The sequence below is a fragment of the Bombus pyrosoma genome, linkage group LG10 (assembly GCF_014825855.1).
Source record: "Bombus pyrosoma isolate SC7728 linkage group LG10, ASM1482585v1, whole genome shotgun sequence".
Lineage (NCBI taxonomy): Eukaryota > Metazoa > Arthropoda > Insecta > Hymenoptera > Apidae > Bombus > Bombus pyrosoma.
The window spans coordinates 13,483,718-13,497,967 of NC_057779.1; the positions used below are offsets into that span (position 1 = coordinate 13,483,718).

General features: G+C 34.7%; 1 protein-coding gene across 15 annotated transcripts in view; it reads left to right on the forward strand.

Moving 5' to 3' along the window:
• LOC122572066 (serine/threonine-protein kinase mig-15) overlaps positions 1 to 14,250 on the forward strand; it is an 87,227-nt gene that overhangs the window by 58,510 nt on the left and 14,467 nt on the right. For 3 of the 15 annotated variants that reach the window (XM_043736611.1, XM_043736616.1, XM_043736610.1), the window contains exons 10-15: positions 732 to 752; positions 3,475 to 3,654; positions 5,067 to 5,170; positions 6,718 to 6,809; positions 7,742 to 7,818; positions 8,918 to 9,715. In XM_043736611.1, the coding sequence (XP_043592546.1) occupies positions 732 to 752; positions 3,475 to 3,654; positions 5,067 to 5,170; positions 6,718 to 6,809; positions 7,742 to 7,818; positions 8,918 to 9,715 (1,272 nt within the window). The remainder of the gene's footprint in view (positions 1 to 731; positions 753 to 3,474; positions 3,655 to 5,066; positions 5,171 to 6,717; positions 6,810 to 7,741; positions 7,819 to 8,917; positions 9,716 to 14,250) is intronic. The other 12 variants (XM_043736625.1, XM_043736622.1, XM_043736612.1 and 9 more) reach the window with 11 other exon arrangements.

Consider the following 14,250-nt stretch of genomic DNA (forward strand, 5'->3'; position numbering starts at 1 on the left):
GTACGTAACTAGAGTGATTACGAAGAATCAATTTATCGGAATTTGACGAAAGCTTGTTGCAGCTTATTGAAAGTAAGCAAGTGGCGGTATACTTTTAAGCGATAATGTACAAAGCCCGGACGAGCAACCTTGCGATTTACAATGTCGAGTAATATTAACGCCGACAGCGTACAACGTTTAAAAACTAATATCTTGGGAACAGTCTGTGCAAAAGATACGGATAGTTATTGTTTTGAAAATACTCGTGAATGGTATGACAATATGCAATAAAAGATATTGGTTTTTCTCTGAACATTCGATTGTGATTTTCCCCAGAACTTTCATGGCCATCTATAACTTTTGCCTGAAATACTCTTTCGCATCTTCCATATTATTTGAGATATTTAATTGGTTTCCATCTAAATCAGACTATATTGTATATACAAATATATATCTTTATATCTTTCTTTTGCTACATACTCATAAACAGATACATATTTTAATCAGTAGTACGTAGACTTTCCTTCTATTTTGCTATTAAGTCGTTGGCGTGCACGCAAATATAATTGCACAATTATTTCCTAGGGCGCGTATACTTAATTGCATTCATGAACGCGACACGTGCACACACATGTCACACGCCTATAAACGCACACATAGATATATCCACATAAACACATGCGCGCGCTTCTTACACGCAGATTTGAAATTATTCGGTTTTTGTTTTTTTTCCATGTTCACACGTACCGTAGCTGCCTCCAAGGAAGCCAGAGGTAAGAACACGTACACTTATTTTCCTCTTTACATTCCCATTTTTACATTTATACATACAGTTACACGTATTCTTATCTCTACGCGTAACATTTTTAATTGTTTATACATGCAGTCTATAAAACAGGTTACACGCGCTATGACGTAGTCTTGGTATTACTACATAATTTGCTTGGTTTATTTTTATACATACGAAGTTTCAACAACACTTCTGAATTTTATCTTTAGCAAATGTGTACTATTTACCGCTATCGTGCTTAGTCCCCATTACTTAGACGATATAACGTTCTTGAATGCTTCAGACAAGCTCCCTGAATGTATGCTTTCACGGAGATCGATTACACACTGCTTAAACGCATTAAGTGCAATTCATGGTTGTGTTTGTAATTGTTGGTATTTTAAGAAATACATCTTTAACATTTTTATCAACGTACGAGATATTTCATTAAACCGGCATTAAAACTATATACAATTTGTTATTATTATGGACACATATCGGAACAAGAACTAACAATTACGATTGAGACTATCTTATCCCTGTTGGCATTCTTTCTTTTTCATATATATATATGTGTTGTTTTCCGGCGAAGAAAAACAAATTCAGAAGTAACGTAATAATTATTTAATGTCACCATTTAGTATACTACTGTTATAATGTTAGTTATCAGGGAAACCGACAAGATTATCATTGCCATTTTCGGTTTATGTTATAATTTAACTTAATCATGGTTTGATAATAATTGAACGCTGTTAGAGAAAGAAGTAACAAATTATCACAATTTTGTTGTTTTTTATTCCTCGCGATAGATACGTTGCATTAATTATTTTTTCATTTGCGTTCTTTAAGTACGTTCTTAACATAATAGACCGATAAAAGTGTAAGATAAATTAGTATGATTTATAAACACTTTTGGAAAGTTTTCTCATATAGGTAACGTCTCATGTTAATTAAGCATTGAAGAAAATAATCAATGGGAAGTCAGATAAAATTATCTGTAAAGTATGGTCATGAACTTCGATTATTTATACACAATTTTGCCACACGTTAACGATCTACTTATCTATTTTCCTTAATTTAGATTTGTAACAAATAAGACCAATAATATACATATTGTTGTTTGTAGCTGTGTTTCTTTTAAAGAGGATTTTACTAGAAAAAAGCGTTATCTATTTCTAATTGATTTCGTACTTATTTAAAAAAAGGAAAGAAATAGAACAAGGTTGAAATAGTGCAGCTTTCGATGCAAGTGTAGAATTTTTTTCGAAGTATTCTTGTAATTGATTTTCTACTGATATCATATTTTGCTCAAATTATCGTCTATTCGTATTCGGTTCACGAGGTACTGTAACTACAATGCAAATTATATTTTTTTAGCGTGTTTGTATCCTTTGATCCACGCTACTGTGTTTAATTTAAAACAGTTTAATTTGTTTCACGCGTGCACAACAAAATGTGTAAAATATAGCTCGAATGTGAATTAGGATTATCCATCATTGTATTAACGTATCATTTATAACATATTGGTTTTTTTTCTTTTTATTAAAAATAAGGGTCATATTTCTAGTTTTCATTAAAAATATCGGAGAAGGAACAATCCATTTTCATGATCCACCAATGTATCTATTCGATAATCGTTCTCAATGACGCGTATCGCTATAATCACAGGCATTATGTATTAATCCATGGTCCAGTAATTATTCGAGATCATTAGGAAATATTAGTATAAATATGTATGTGTACTTTGAGATCATTACATTACTGTTAATTAAATCTATCATTTTGATATAAAAGATAGTATCATATACAGGATGGCCAATCGTAATCTATAAATGCAATTACCTATACACGATACGTTAAATGTTAACACTTTACCGACCGATAGCCAATTAATCGGCTTTTCGTCGCCGACGCGTACTGACTGATAGCCGATTAATCAATCGGCTTTTTGTCGCCGACGATCTTTCTCATTATTTGAGCAGTAATTTGTTATTTAGTATTAAGGTACCTTGCTCAGTTGCGTCAGTTGCGTTGCTTTGTAAGCTCCCACAGTTTTATACCAATTTGAAAAACTTACCGTTTGCGATGAACGAAAAGAATGGTATTGGAGAGTCTAAACAGAAACAGAGCCGGCGCCAGGGAGAATCTGCGTCTGAGATGCCAGTCGGATGTGCGTATGCTGTTGAACCGCTAGCGGTCAGTAAAGTGTTAAGGAAAATTTTATTAAGAAAAAAACATGGTGATTGTCATTATTCAAACTAGTTTCTTTCGTACATGCAGCGAAGTCGTTTATTAAAAATTCCTTGTACACAACGTACAATTTACTTTATGTAGCGTTTATCGGAATTTTCGCAAAGTAGCGTGTTTCAGTTAATTCTCTTTCGAATTAGGATTAAACATAACATTACGAATCAGCAGATCTAGATTATATGAATAATAATTAATGACTAACTTTGGACCCGAATTATTGTTTCCTACCAATCATCAAAAAATTGGTAATCTATCGACGAATTTCATCGTTATCTCAAATCATTCAATTCGATTTATGACAAACAATTTGCACTGTACTACAGAGAGTGTAACAGTTTCACATAAGAGTAGCTTGCATCTTTTGTACCATTGTTATTTGCTTCGTCTGGCTGGTTGGTGGCGGCTTTTAAACAATTTTTGGAGGTGTCTCGGAACAGTGACTAACGGGGCTGTGCGTGTGTGTGTGTGGGTGGTAGGACTTGGACATGCTGGCCGCTCAACTCAACGAGCTTGGTGTGTCACAGGGCCCAGAGGCCCCGCCAAGGCCGAACAGGCAGCATAAGGCTGCGTCTTCAACATCCAACTCCGGTCAGCCCGCAAGCAGCAATGATCAAAACAATAAACAAATGCCACAGTCTTCCAGTATACTCGATCAAGTAAGTGTTACAACGATATACACTATCCTGCGTAAGTATTAGGGTCCTTCTAAATTATTGCAAATATATAAAATACACTTTAACATGTTGACGCCGGCGTGCACCATCTGCGGGTCACACGCGTCTGTCCTGTGAGGCGGCGTGCACTACCGATGGGTCACTCGAGTTTGTTCCGTGGGGCAACGTGCATCGCGATGGTTCATACATGTATTTCACAAAATAGGTAGTACAAAATAGGTTTATATTATGTTATCTCAACATTATAACACACTTGTGATTTTTGGAAGTAGCTAGCATACATATTGGCCGTTTGTCAGTTCATTTTAAAAATTTAACGTAACCTAACACTATTTTTGTCGTGCATGTTCCTCACGCTCGCCAACGTTCTCCGACGAACACGCATGACCATTTTTTTTTCTGTACGGAATTGAAAAATTTTTTGATTCGCGCTATGATCGTTTCTTATAGAAAAATATTCACAGAATTGCGTGCGATGGTCAGAATTCGTGTCAGATCTCTACATTTTGAGAAAAATCGAAAAGAGTACAAAATTAGGACCAAAGCTGGTCCCGTCAGCTTTACTTAGCATTTATAGATATATGCAAATTGATATTGCCAAACTATTGTATATCAATGTATTAGTTGAAGTCCACTGAATTCATTGAACTCACGAGCAATCGTATAGCTTTTGTAATTTTACTATAAATTGAGGTCAAAGTTGAAAAATTGCGGTCGTGTGGAACAGTCTAATCTGACGCTGCGTTGCCCCACGAAGCAGACCGTGCATTCGGGCGTAACAGAGAAAACCATGAATATCGGCGCTGGCGCCAAAGTGTTAATTTTCTAATTTTCACCTCTGATCTTATCTCAGTTAGCTGTATACTCGGTTAATAGGTACCGATGAAAATAATAGTTGACATCAGTAAGCATAAATAAAAAAGCAACATCCATGTTTAGTGACTTTAAGGCTACGTATCTATGCAATGTGAAGATGTTACGATAATTGGAACATACGTTTAAACTTGAAAAGTTTCTACAGATTCCATGAAGTGTCAGCTATTTATTAGAGACAAGTATGGAACTTGATTGACACAAGTATATTCCTTGTTTCAGTTTCAATTTAGCAGAACATTTGATCCCAGTTACGGCAAGAAGTAAAGAATTAACAGTGGAGAAACATTCTTCTATTACGATATTGAAAGTATAATGGAAACATCAATGTTTTGATCGGATTACACCAAGTGTTCAAATACTTATGCACGATAGTGTACATATCAACATTGTAGCGTTATAAGGTTCTTCAAATGTTTCAGTTTCCTATTGGATTAGTATCGTAGTGCATCGCGTAATTTGTGATTCAAAACGTCGATTAAAACTTGCTTTTTTTTCAGACTATTTCTTTCGCTTTACAGGCTTTGTCCGTTGAAAGCGACAGCGACGACGATCTTGAAGATGCAGGGGGAAATAACGCAAGGAACGATGGCACATTACTTGCTAGCGACCCACCGAAACCTTTGTAAGTAGAGAAATTAGTTTATCAATTTAACAGCGACAAAGCAGGAATTTACATTTACCCTTCAGTGATAGATGGTCGTCGCTATTTATAACAGAACACGATCTTTTCTGTTTTAACGTTCTTTACTTCATCCTGATACAGCGTATCTCGTATATTTCGAACTAAATTATTTCCACTGTTATACGAAGATTCAAATAATTGAGAGATCGAAAGAAACTTTTAGTTGTTGAAAGTTCAAAATAATATATATTTGCTCCTGAAAATTTTGTGAAAATCCATGTAACGCGTTTGTGTAGTGAAAATAAGAATATCAGCTTGATGCTATATGATTTTACACAAAATTAAAAAATTGTTCATAAAGTTCTAATGCTTGAGCTCATCTTGACTAATTTAATAGTAGAATGATTGCCTCACATCTGTTGCTGACTCAGTTCTTTGGATATCAAATTGTAAACTGATCATAAATATTATCTAATCGAATATTATGAAATCTTGTATGATTACTCTTGTAACGATTATTCGTAGCAATAGATTTCAATTTTAGTATTTAATAATGGTTCCGTGTTTCTTATAGCGATATTTTTGTAAAATATTGTCAAAAAATTGCAGATAAAAGGATTTGTAAGATATTTCCAACAGCTTAATATTGGGTTGGCAACTAAGTGATTGCGGATTTTGTCAATACCACCTAATGGCAAGATCTGCAATCACTTAGTTGCCAACCCAATAATTGTGACACGAGGCTCGTTCAGTTGCAAACAATTACGTTAATAAGTTAATTACGTTAGGAAACGAAGAAGTCTATCTTAGATGAAAATATTATGTAGAACTATAGAATAACGATGTACAATAGGTGGAAACACTAGGGTGGGATTGTAAAATCGGTCAGTGGTTAAAGTTTGCAACTGTCGATGATCGTAAAAATTATCACGAAAGGGACATAATCATAAGAATTCATTACTGCTAGATAATAACGTTTTCGTTATCAAATAACAATTACCATGTATATCACTTCCCATTTTTAACAAAGATTGTGTAAAGAAAATTATATTCAATTATATCCTGCACAAGATTATTTCATCAAATTATATTCATAATTATATCAACTTACAAAACAACAATGTGATATTGTAAATCATCAATAAATAATAAGATAAATTGTTATTCAGGGTTTCTGTATCGGTGGGAACTTTACTTGTATTAATAATAAATTTTTCGTTTGAAAGAAGAATTTTAACTAATAGAGTAGTCATTTAACAAATAGTTGTCGTGACAAAGGAAAAAGTTGAATCAATGTGCAGTAATTAATGTTAAATAACAAAGAGACAATAATTTACAGTTAACTTTATATGTTCATATATTTTATATGTACGGAAAAATGAAGTTAATCTTACCGATGTTGTTTTGTTTGATTTCATCTTTCATTCCGCTTCAACACGTTGCTTCGAATCGTCGTCTTCGCCGCATCGCCACGCAACATACACTACGCATTCCGCATCGTTCGTGCGCCATCATGACCCTCTTCATTTCTATGTGTGTTGCTGCAGACCCGAATTTTCTCCTTTCAGACCATCGGCAGATCCATCGTCGACATCGTCGCACAATGCTCAGAATTCACACCTCGAAGGTAAGCCGAAAGGTAGGACATCGAACAAAATTTTTTTATATTTTTCACGAAAATGCATACTATTTATATGAATGTCTCAATTAAGTATAATTATGTAAATACTGTATTATGTAATTAAAAGATTAGAATACAGCATGAAAATTCACTTTAAATGTACACGGTGTCCCACTGAAATTGTTTCGGCGGACACCCGATACCATCGACGAGATCGGAAATATTTTAGATGAAAGGTTTTGAGGGATATGTATGTAATTTGATACGAGCAATTTTGTTGTAGATGAGTAGAGAAGAATTTGTTACAACATTTTTTTGTATCTGCAAAAATTGATTTTGAAAATTCATTAGCTAGACGTACTTTTCATACGAGACGAAATAACGGATAAGAGCTATTTTTGTATACGGGAGCGTATTACCAAAAATAAGCGGTATAATCGTTTGTGATATCGCAAGTTATGAGTTTATTAATCATTGTAAAAAATGTGTTTTAATATATCTTGTAAAAAGTTTTGAAAATCTTGTACGAATATATGTATTGGGTTGTCCGAAAAGTGTCTTTCTTTTACAGACACGTCTTTTACAGCGATGCATCTTTATACAAACATGAAACCTAATCTGTCGAACGTTGTGATCTTTATTTTGGTAGTACAAAATGGATCATACGTAATTCGATAAAATAATATAAAACAGAAAATGTTGCACATCCATTATTTCCTTATAAGAAACTTATAAAGAAACTTTTCGGACGATCTAATATGTAGAAGCTGCGTTGCAAGCTTTTGTCTTAGTTTATACTTAACTACTTTTGAATGAATATTTAAATGATATGGAAACACAGCTGATTCTAGATTTCTTTTTCCTGTCAAAGCTTTTTACGGGATAAAGCCTGCAACAAACTTCCATCTCGATTGTAAAGTAAATACTTTTATTTTATTTTTTGCGTGCAGGTGGAGCACCAAATCGACCTCTTCCACCGACCCCTGATGAAGAAGAATCAGGAGATCGTACGCTAGTCATGAAACGGGTAAGTGTTCTCCAATTATGGGTCAACCTAAATGCAAGTCAACGTAATATTTTTTAGCGCCTTCTTGTCGTATTTATGTGTATTGATGATGACACGGATCGGTCAATTTTCGCATACGGATTGAATGTAATATTTACTCTTGTGTCGTTTATTTACATTTTCATAGAGCGATTCATGTATTTTTTCAATTCTTTCCATTCTTCGAACACGCTTCAACATTTTCGAGATCAGATTTCAATAGAATCGGAGGAGAGAATGAAGATACAAACGATTGAATTGTATTTATGTTTCCCCTTTTTATAGATATATCTCTCTGATGTGTTATATATCTATCGTTAGTCGGAAATAGTCAAAAACACATGTCAATTTCCATATTATTCTTGTGCAATTCCAACGATCGAAACCGCTTTATTTGTATATCCGTTGTTTTCACACGATATATTATACGCTTGGTGACTATATGTTATGGCATACAAACATATATTCATAACGCCGCTATATATATAATATTAGCACCGTTGTTAAGCAGTATAAAACCATACGAAACATACGAAGAATATAAATATAAAAAGAGGAAAAAGAGGGGATCGGCGAAATCGAGAGCCAATCGATAACACCACGATGTAGTACAGTGTATATAATGATCTATTCGCAGAAAGATTATAATTACGCGAGTATGCACCGAGCGTTGCTCGAAACAAAATATTCCGAAATTCGCAGCTGAAAAGTTCCTTTCAACGACGCTTGATCATTGCTCCTAGTAGTTGGATAAATGAGATCAATCGGAGTCTCACGATTTCGTTTCATCATGTAGCTTCGTATCGTGGAATGTTTCTCATGACAATGTCGCGTAACATCGTATAAAATATAGTAGATGTTATTATTTATATATTATCTTGCTTCGTGTGGAACGTGTGTCAGTACGTTAGAAAATGAATTCCATTGACCGGTTGATATAATTACACTTGATCGCAATGCACTGCCATATCACAGCTAGCTCGCGTTATGTATCACCGCACGCCTATGATTTTCTTCTTTTCGTGTGAATGTTTTTTTTTCTTTTGTCACTTTGTTTATCGCCCTCGTGCGCGCTCCCTAGAAACTTAGTCAGATGTCAGACGATCGCGGCACGGCTAACAACAACCGGCGCTCCGAGGCGGAGGAGCAACTTCTTCTGAAGGAGTGGGATTTCACCCGCTTCTTTCAGGGTTTTAACGAACGGTTGGATAAAATGAAACAAGAACCTTCGCAAGAGACAACGGAGACGAGCAAGTGTATTAACGAGAATCACCTTTCTTCGTCGTCCACGGAGAAAACGTTAAAGAGGCAGGATCAATTATCGTCTCGTAGGAAGTATGAGAATCATTCGCAGCAGCAACAGCATCATCAAAAGCAGCAACAGCAGTTGAAAGCAGCGCATAGACGACAAGAAAGCGATTCGAAGCTTGGCAACACGTCCAGCGCTTTTGCACGTGCTTTCCGCCGCGAGAATTCCGACTTTTTTCCTTCCGCGAGACACTCTGCATATTTACAGAAGTCAGACTCAGCAAGATCGAGCATATTCTCAAGCGGTAACCGGCGTGGCAGCGAGATAAGCGTTGCCGGTATCGTCGGGAAAAAAGGGAACGTCGTGAGTACCGGCGAGCCGGTTCTTACGGACTTTTCGTTCGGTCGTGACGGTCTTCAGAGGCCTAGAAGGGAAAAAACTGAGAGCGAAATCGTTTTCGGTAGTAGACACGAGGCCAGAAGGTTCGACTTTGGACGTGATAAAGACGACACTACGAGAAGACGCAGTTGTAGACCATCAGATGCTGTTTCTGTCAGCGTTGACGAAGCAGGAACTATTAAATCTACGGCCAGTACAACGGCTAGCGAGTACAGCCCCATTGTCACCCAGGTCAGTCCCCCCTATCAGCCCTGCCTGTGTGCTTGCCTGAAAAATATATACCTATTGCATTACCTTTATCTCTACCTTCGATTTCTCTACCATCGTGTCAATTTCGATACCTTGATTCTCATAAAAATCCACTCTCCTGACAAATGCCTCTCGATAAATAAATCGTAATATCTTATCCTAACTTGATCTTGAAACTGATCGAATCGCAAACTTATCTCGTTAAATTATTCGAGCCGAGTACCTACATTTTCTCTTTTCGAAATCGCTTTACGTAATTCTTCGCTATTACATCATTTTGCTTGACAAAATGCAAATTCCTTTGATACATCAATTTTTTTCAAATATAATCAACTTAACCAGCAACATCATATTAACAAAAGCTAACCGTTCGAATTGTACAATGTATTTCATCACTTGTATTTTACTTTCTGATATCACATCGACAGGCATATTTTGTCATTGAACCTTTACACGTCCGTTCTTCCAACATCTAACGGCATACAAAAATCAACATAGAAAGCTAGTCAGCTACGCTCGAATTTTAGGCGCATTTCCCCCGTTACCTTCCTTCTTTTTATTTCTTCAGATTTACAAACATGAGTAGGATACATAACTATTAGCGCTATCAGTATTCTGTTACCAACAATTACTATTATTCTATACTATTTTACTAGATTATTCATTCAGACAAGGTCGCACAAAGCTTCATAGAGGAACGTTAGAACTTTGATAACGTATACCTGGTATAATGGAATTAACAGTATATCATTTCACATTACTAATAGTATTTTAAGATTGTTATCTTGTAACCTAGGAAAGGGAACATTTTCACCTTATTAACGAAACTTCTTTTTCTCGCTTCTCATTCTGTTTCTCGTGCTTAACGATGTTTTCTCATATTACAGTATCTGTCGAGTAGTATTAAAACGACGCATTAATCAATCTCAGACATTTTTTTTTAAATCGATCTCATTCTCATCACTTCTACGATGTACTTTGATATTTAACCCTTTGCTATATAATTTGCATCTTATCGAACAAGCTCGTCTTCAAACTTTGTAAGATCAGTGCAAAGCCAACGATGCGACGATTTCAGTTTATCTTGTTCAATTTCCAAATCATACGATAAATTCCTCGTAGAACGTTGACAATTTTTTGGACCATTAATTTGCACATTTATACATATGTATATGACTGGAATCGATGAATATATGAATTACACAGGAACCAATGCTTTTTAGCGATTAAATCGCACACATAGTGCGTATTGTGTTGTCGGATAAATCTTGAACCTTTTCTGGTGTGAATTATAAATTTCATTTTAAGATCTTGCGATAATATACGATTGAACCAAGTGTGCATCATTTTGTTCGATAATCTTTTGACAGCCATTGGTTAGTATTATTCTTAGCAATTCTGAGCAAATTTCGACAACTCAATAAATCATAAGTTTAATTTAAAAGAGATACTTAAATCTAAAAAAAATTCTGTCTACAACTCGAGAGTCTGGCAAATTCACCGCGACAGAATTACACTTTCTGATATACAGGGTGTGACATAAAGGTTGAGACAAAAGTGATACTACGTATTACTGGGGTCAAATTGATGAATAGAGTTCGTATAAACTTGCGCTCGAAAATTATTTGTCGAAGAGTTGTAAGCGCTTAGAAATTTTTATTAATTGTTTTGGTACTTTTCTTATCTATTTTATCACATTGATACGTAGTGTAAGTTTATCCCCATTCTTCTCGGACACCCTGTACATAGATGTTACTTTCTTAGTAGCAAAGGGTTAAATCGCATAGAAATTCTTAGTTTTGTTATCACCTTAAAGATACTTGTATGGCTATTGCCGTCGTTATTACTATTACCATCATGCATATTACTAACAGTATATGTATTGCTACAATTATTGTGTAATAATAACAATATTACTTACGCTCACACCCTACTATAGCAATATGGATATAAATTAGTATCTCTGAGTTTTATCACGAGCTATAAGAGAATAAAAAGTAACTTGGTTTCTGTAAATTGTAATTTACATCTACTAAAATGTACGAAATATTTCTATTAACGAATAACATCTATTTTTTTTTTAATTTTACTAATATCATCCTATATGGCCTGTTAATGTTTTTCACCTTTCACGTCCAGTTGTAAAAGTGATTAATGATAGAGGACAGGATTAACGATAACAATTACCGAAACTAGGTAATGTTTCACTAACTTCATTGTTAAAATTGTTAGAAACATTGTTAACTATTGTGCACCTTTGAGAAATAGTGTCGAAATTTTACGTGAAGGAACTTCAGTTTTCTGTGTCCCCGTGTTAAGTCCAGTGTGTAGTATGTATATTACTTCTCCCGATGAATAAAACTTTAACTGTATAAACAAAAGGATTCCTTAAAATTGTAACATTTCTTAAAACGAATCCGTCAATTTCTTCTACACGTTGTTAAAGTAAATGATAAAATGGAGATGAGAGAAGTGAAAAGAAACAAAGAGAGGAGAAGGAAAAGAAGAGGGCGAAAGAGAAGATCAGGAAATATTTTTGGGATTGAAGTTAGTGAAACTGCATGTACATATGCATTTTTCTTAATAAAAATGATTAAGGTTGTCGCGTAAAAAGATATTTCCTATTAGAATATTATTTTGAGTAACAAAAATCGTTGTAAATAACATTGCTTATCGGTTTCAAGGAACATCAGAGTCGATCATTGGCCATAGAAACATGTAAAAATAATCGCTTTCATTTTCAGGAATCCTAATATCCAACAAATACGAATACAGTGCGCTATTTCTAGTACCATATTTATTATCCACTAACATTACTGCCATCGATATCACTATCGCCACTGCTACTATCGCTCCGTTTCTTTTGGAACTAATCCTTTCCTTCCTTTCGAATGATCTACGATACTTAATACGGAGAAAATACGAAAAACCCTATCGCTCTACAACGATATTTACCGTTATTTCAAATTCCGTACCTGAGAGAGGAGGATTAACCGCATGGAATTTCTTTGAGGACGTTCGTCTTGTTTCTACGTTACATCACCCTGTGAAGGGAAAAACTGCTAGCGTTGCTACGATCGTCGCAGCGAAACATCGCGGGATTCAGAAAAAGAGCAGTTCAAAATTTGTGAAAGTGTGTCTTACGTACGTCATTTTCGTTAAGTTCACGTTACGCATATCTACTACACAGGTTCCACGTTGATTTCATCACGTTTCTTTTCTTCTTCTTCTTCTTCGTCTCTATTTACTTTAATTTTCCGTTTCCATTTCTTTCTTTCTTTTTTTTAAAGTTAAGAGAAAGACATCGTCGTTTCCACGGGAGCGAATCGTTAGGAAACAAAATGTTTTTTGCACTTTTGCAACATTCTCGTTTCGTATAAATATAGGCCATAATTGTCGCAGTAGATATTAAATCCGATCGTAAAAAAAGAAACTTTTACGTAAGAATTATTGCGATGTAGAAGTGATCAGCAACGAAAATAGCAACGAACGTTAACTTTCAAGCTGATAATTAAATCGAATTTCAGCATTTAAATATGCTTTCATTTATATAGAATCAATCGCTAGCTTTCTCGGTGTAAAAGCGTGCATTCTAATCGATTGTAGTCTTTGCCTTAGAAGAATCTGTAGGATCTTTCCAATTGATAACTACTTAATTTGATAATAAACATATTAGTTATATTATTTAATCTAAAAAAATATCATAAATTTAAAAAGAAATATTTTAATATATATATAGATATAATGTCTTACACAAAGTTATAATTTTACGATGATAATAGCGATCAAGTGTTATTTTATTACTTTCTTGCATGTCTGTTTCTGGTTAATCGATTCAAATTTTCAAGCGATTCATGTCCTTCGTTCTTCATTTATTTGACAATGTTATCATAAGACACCGATCACTCAAAGCTGTATACATGTAATGCATGTTTATTCACGTTTCTGTCGATTAAAAGAAGTTCTAAACAAGAAGACAGAGTAATATTAATTGTTACATCGATACTATCTTATGATAATTATTCGTCTTATATCGTAGAAAAAAAGGGGATGGGATAAATTGATGAGATAGAATCATTAATCCAGTGCTGTCCGTGGACGAGATTCGTTACACAGCTTTCTTCTTCTCTGCTAACTTTACCTCTACAGATATTTATTTATGATTGATAAGTACGGATAAAAACGGTTAATGGATATATCATTTTTTATTAAATTTGCTTCAACGAACCGAGCGATTATGCTATGCCGAGGATGAGAGAGACAAAGCAGCAGCCTCTAGCACCTGGGTCAGATTAATTTTGAGCGCTCAATAAATGATCGATCAACGAAAATTCGAATTTTTATATTTTTTGTGGATCCCATGTTAAATCGTTATTGTCAGTGCTGAGATTCTGCTAACAGAAAAGAATCCAACTACGATCTTGTTCGGGGTTTATTACGTTACATGTAAGACGAAATTATTATCGTTATATTTTCTCTTTTACTTTATTGATAACCGAATGCGTCTGTATTCGGAC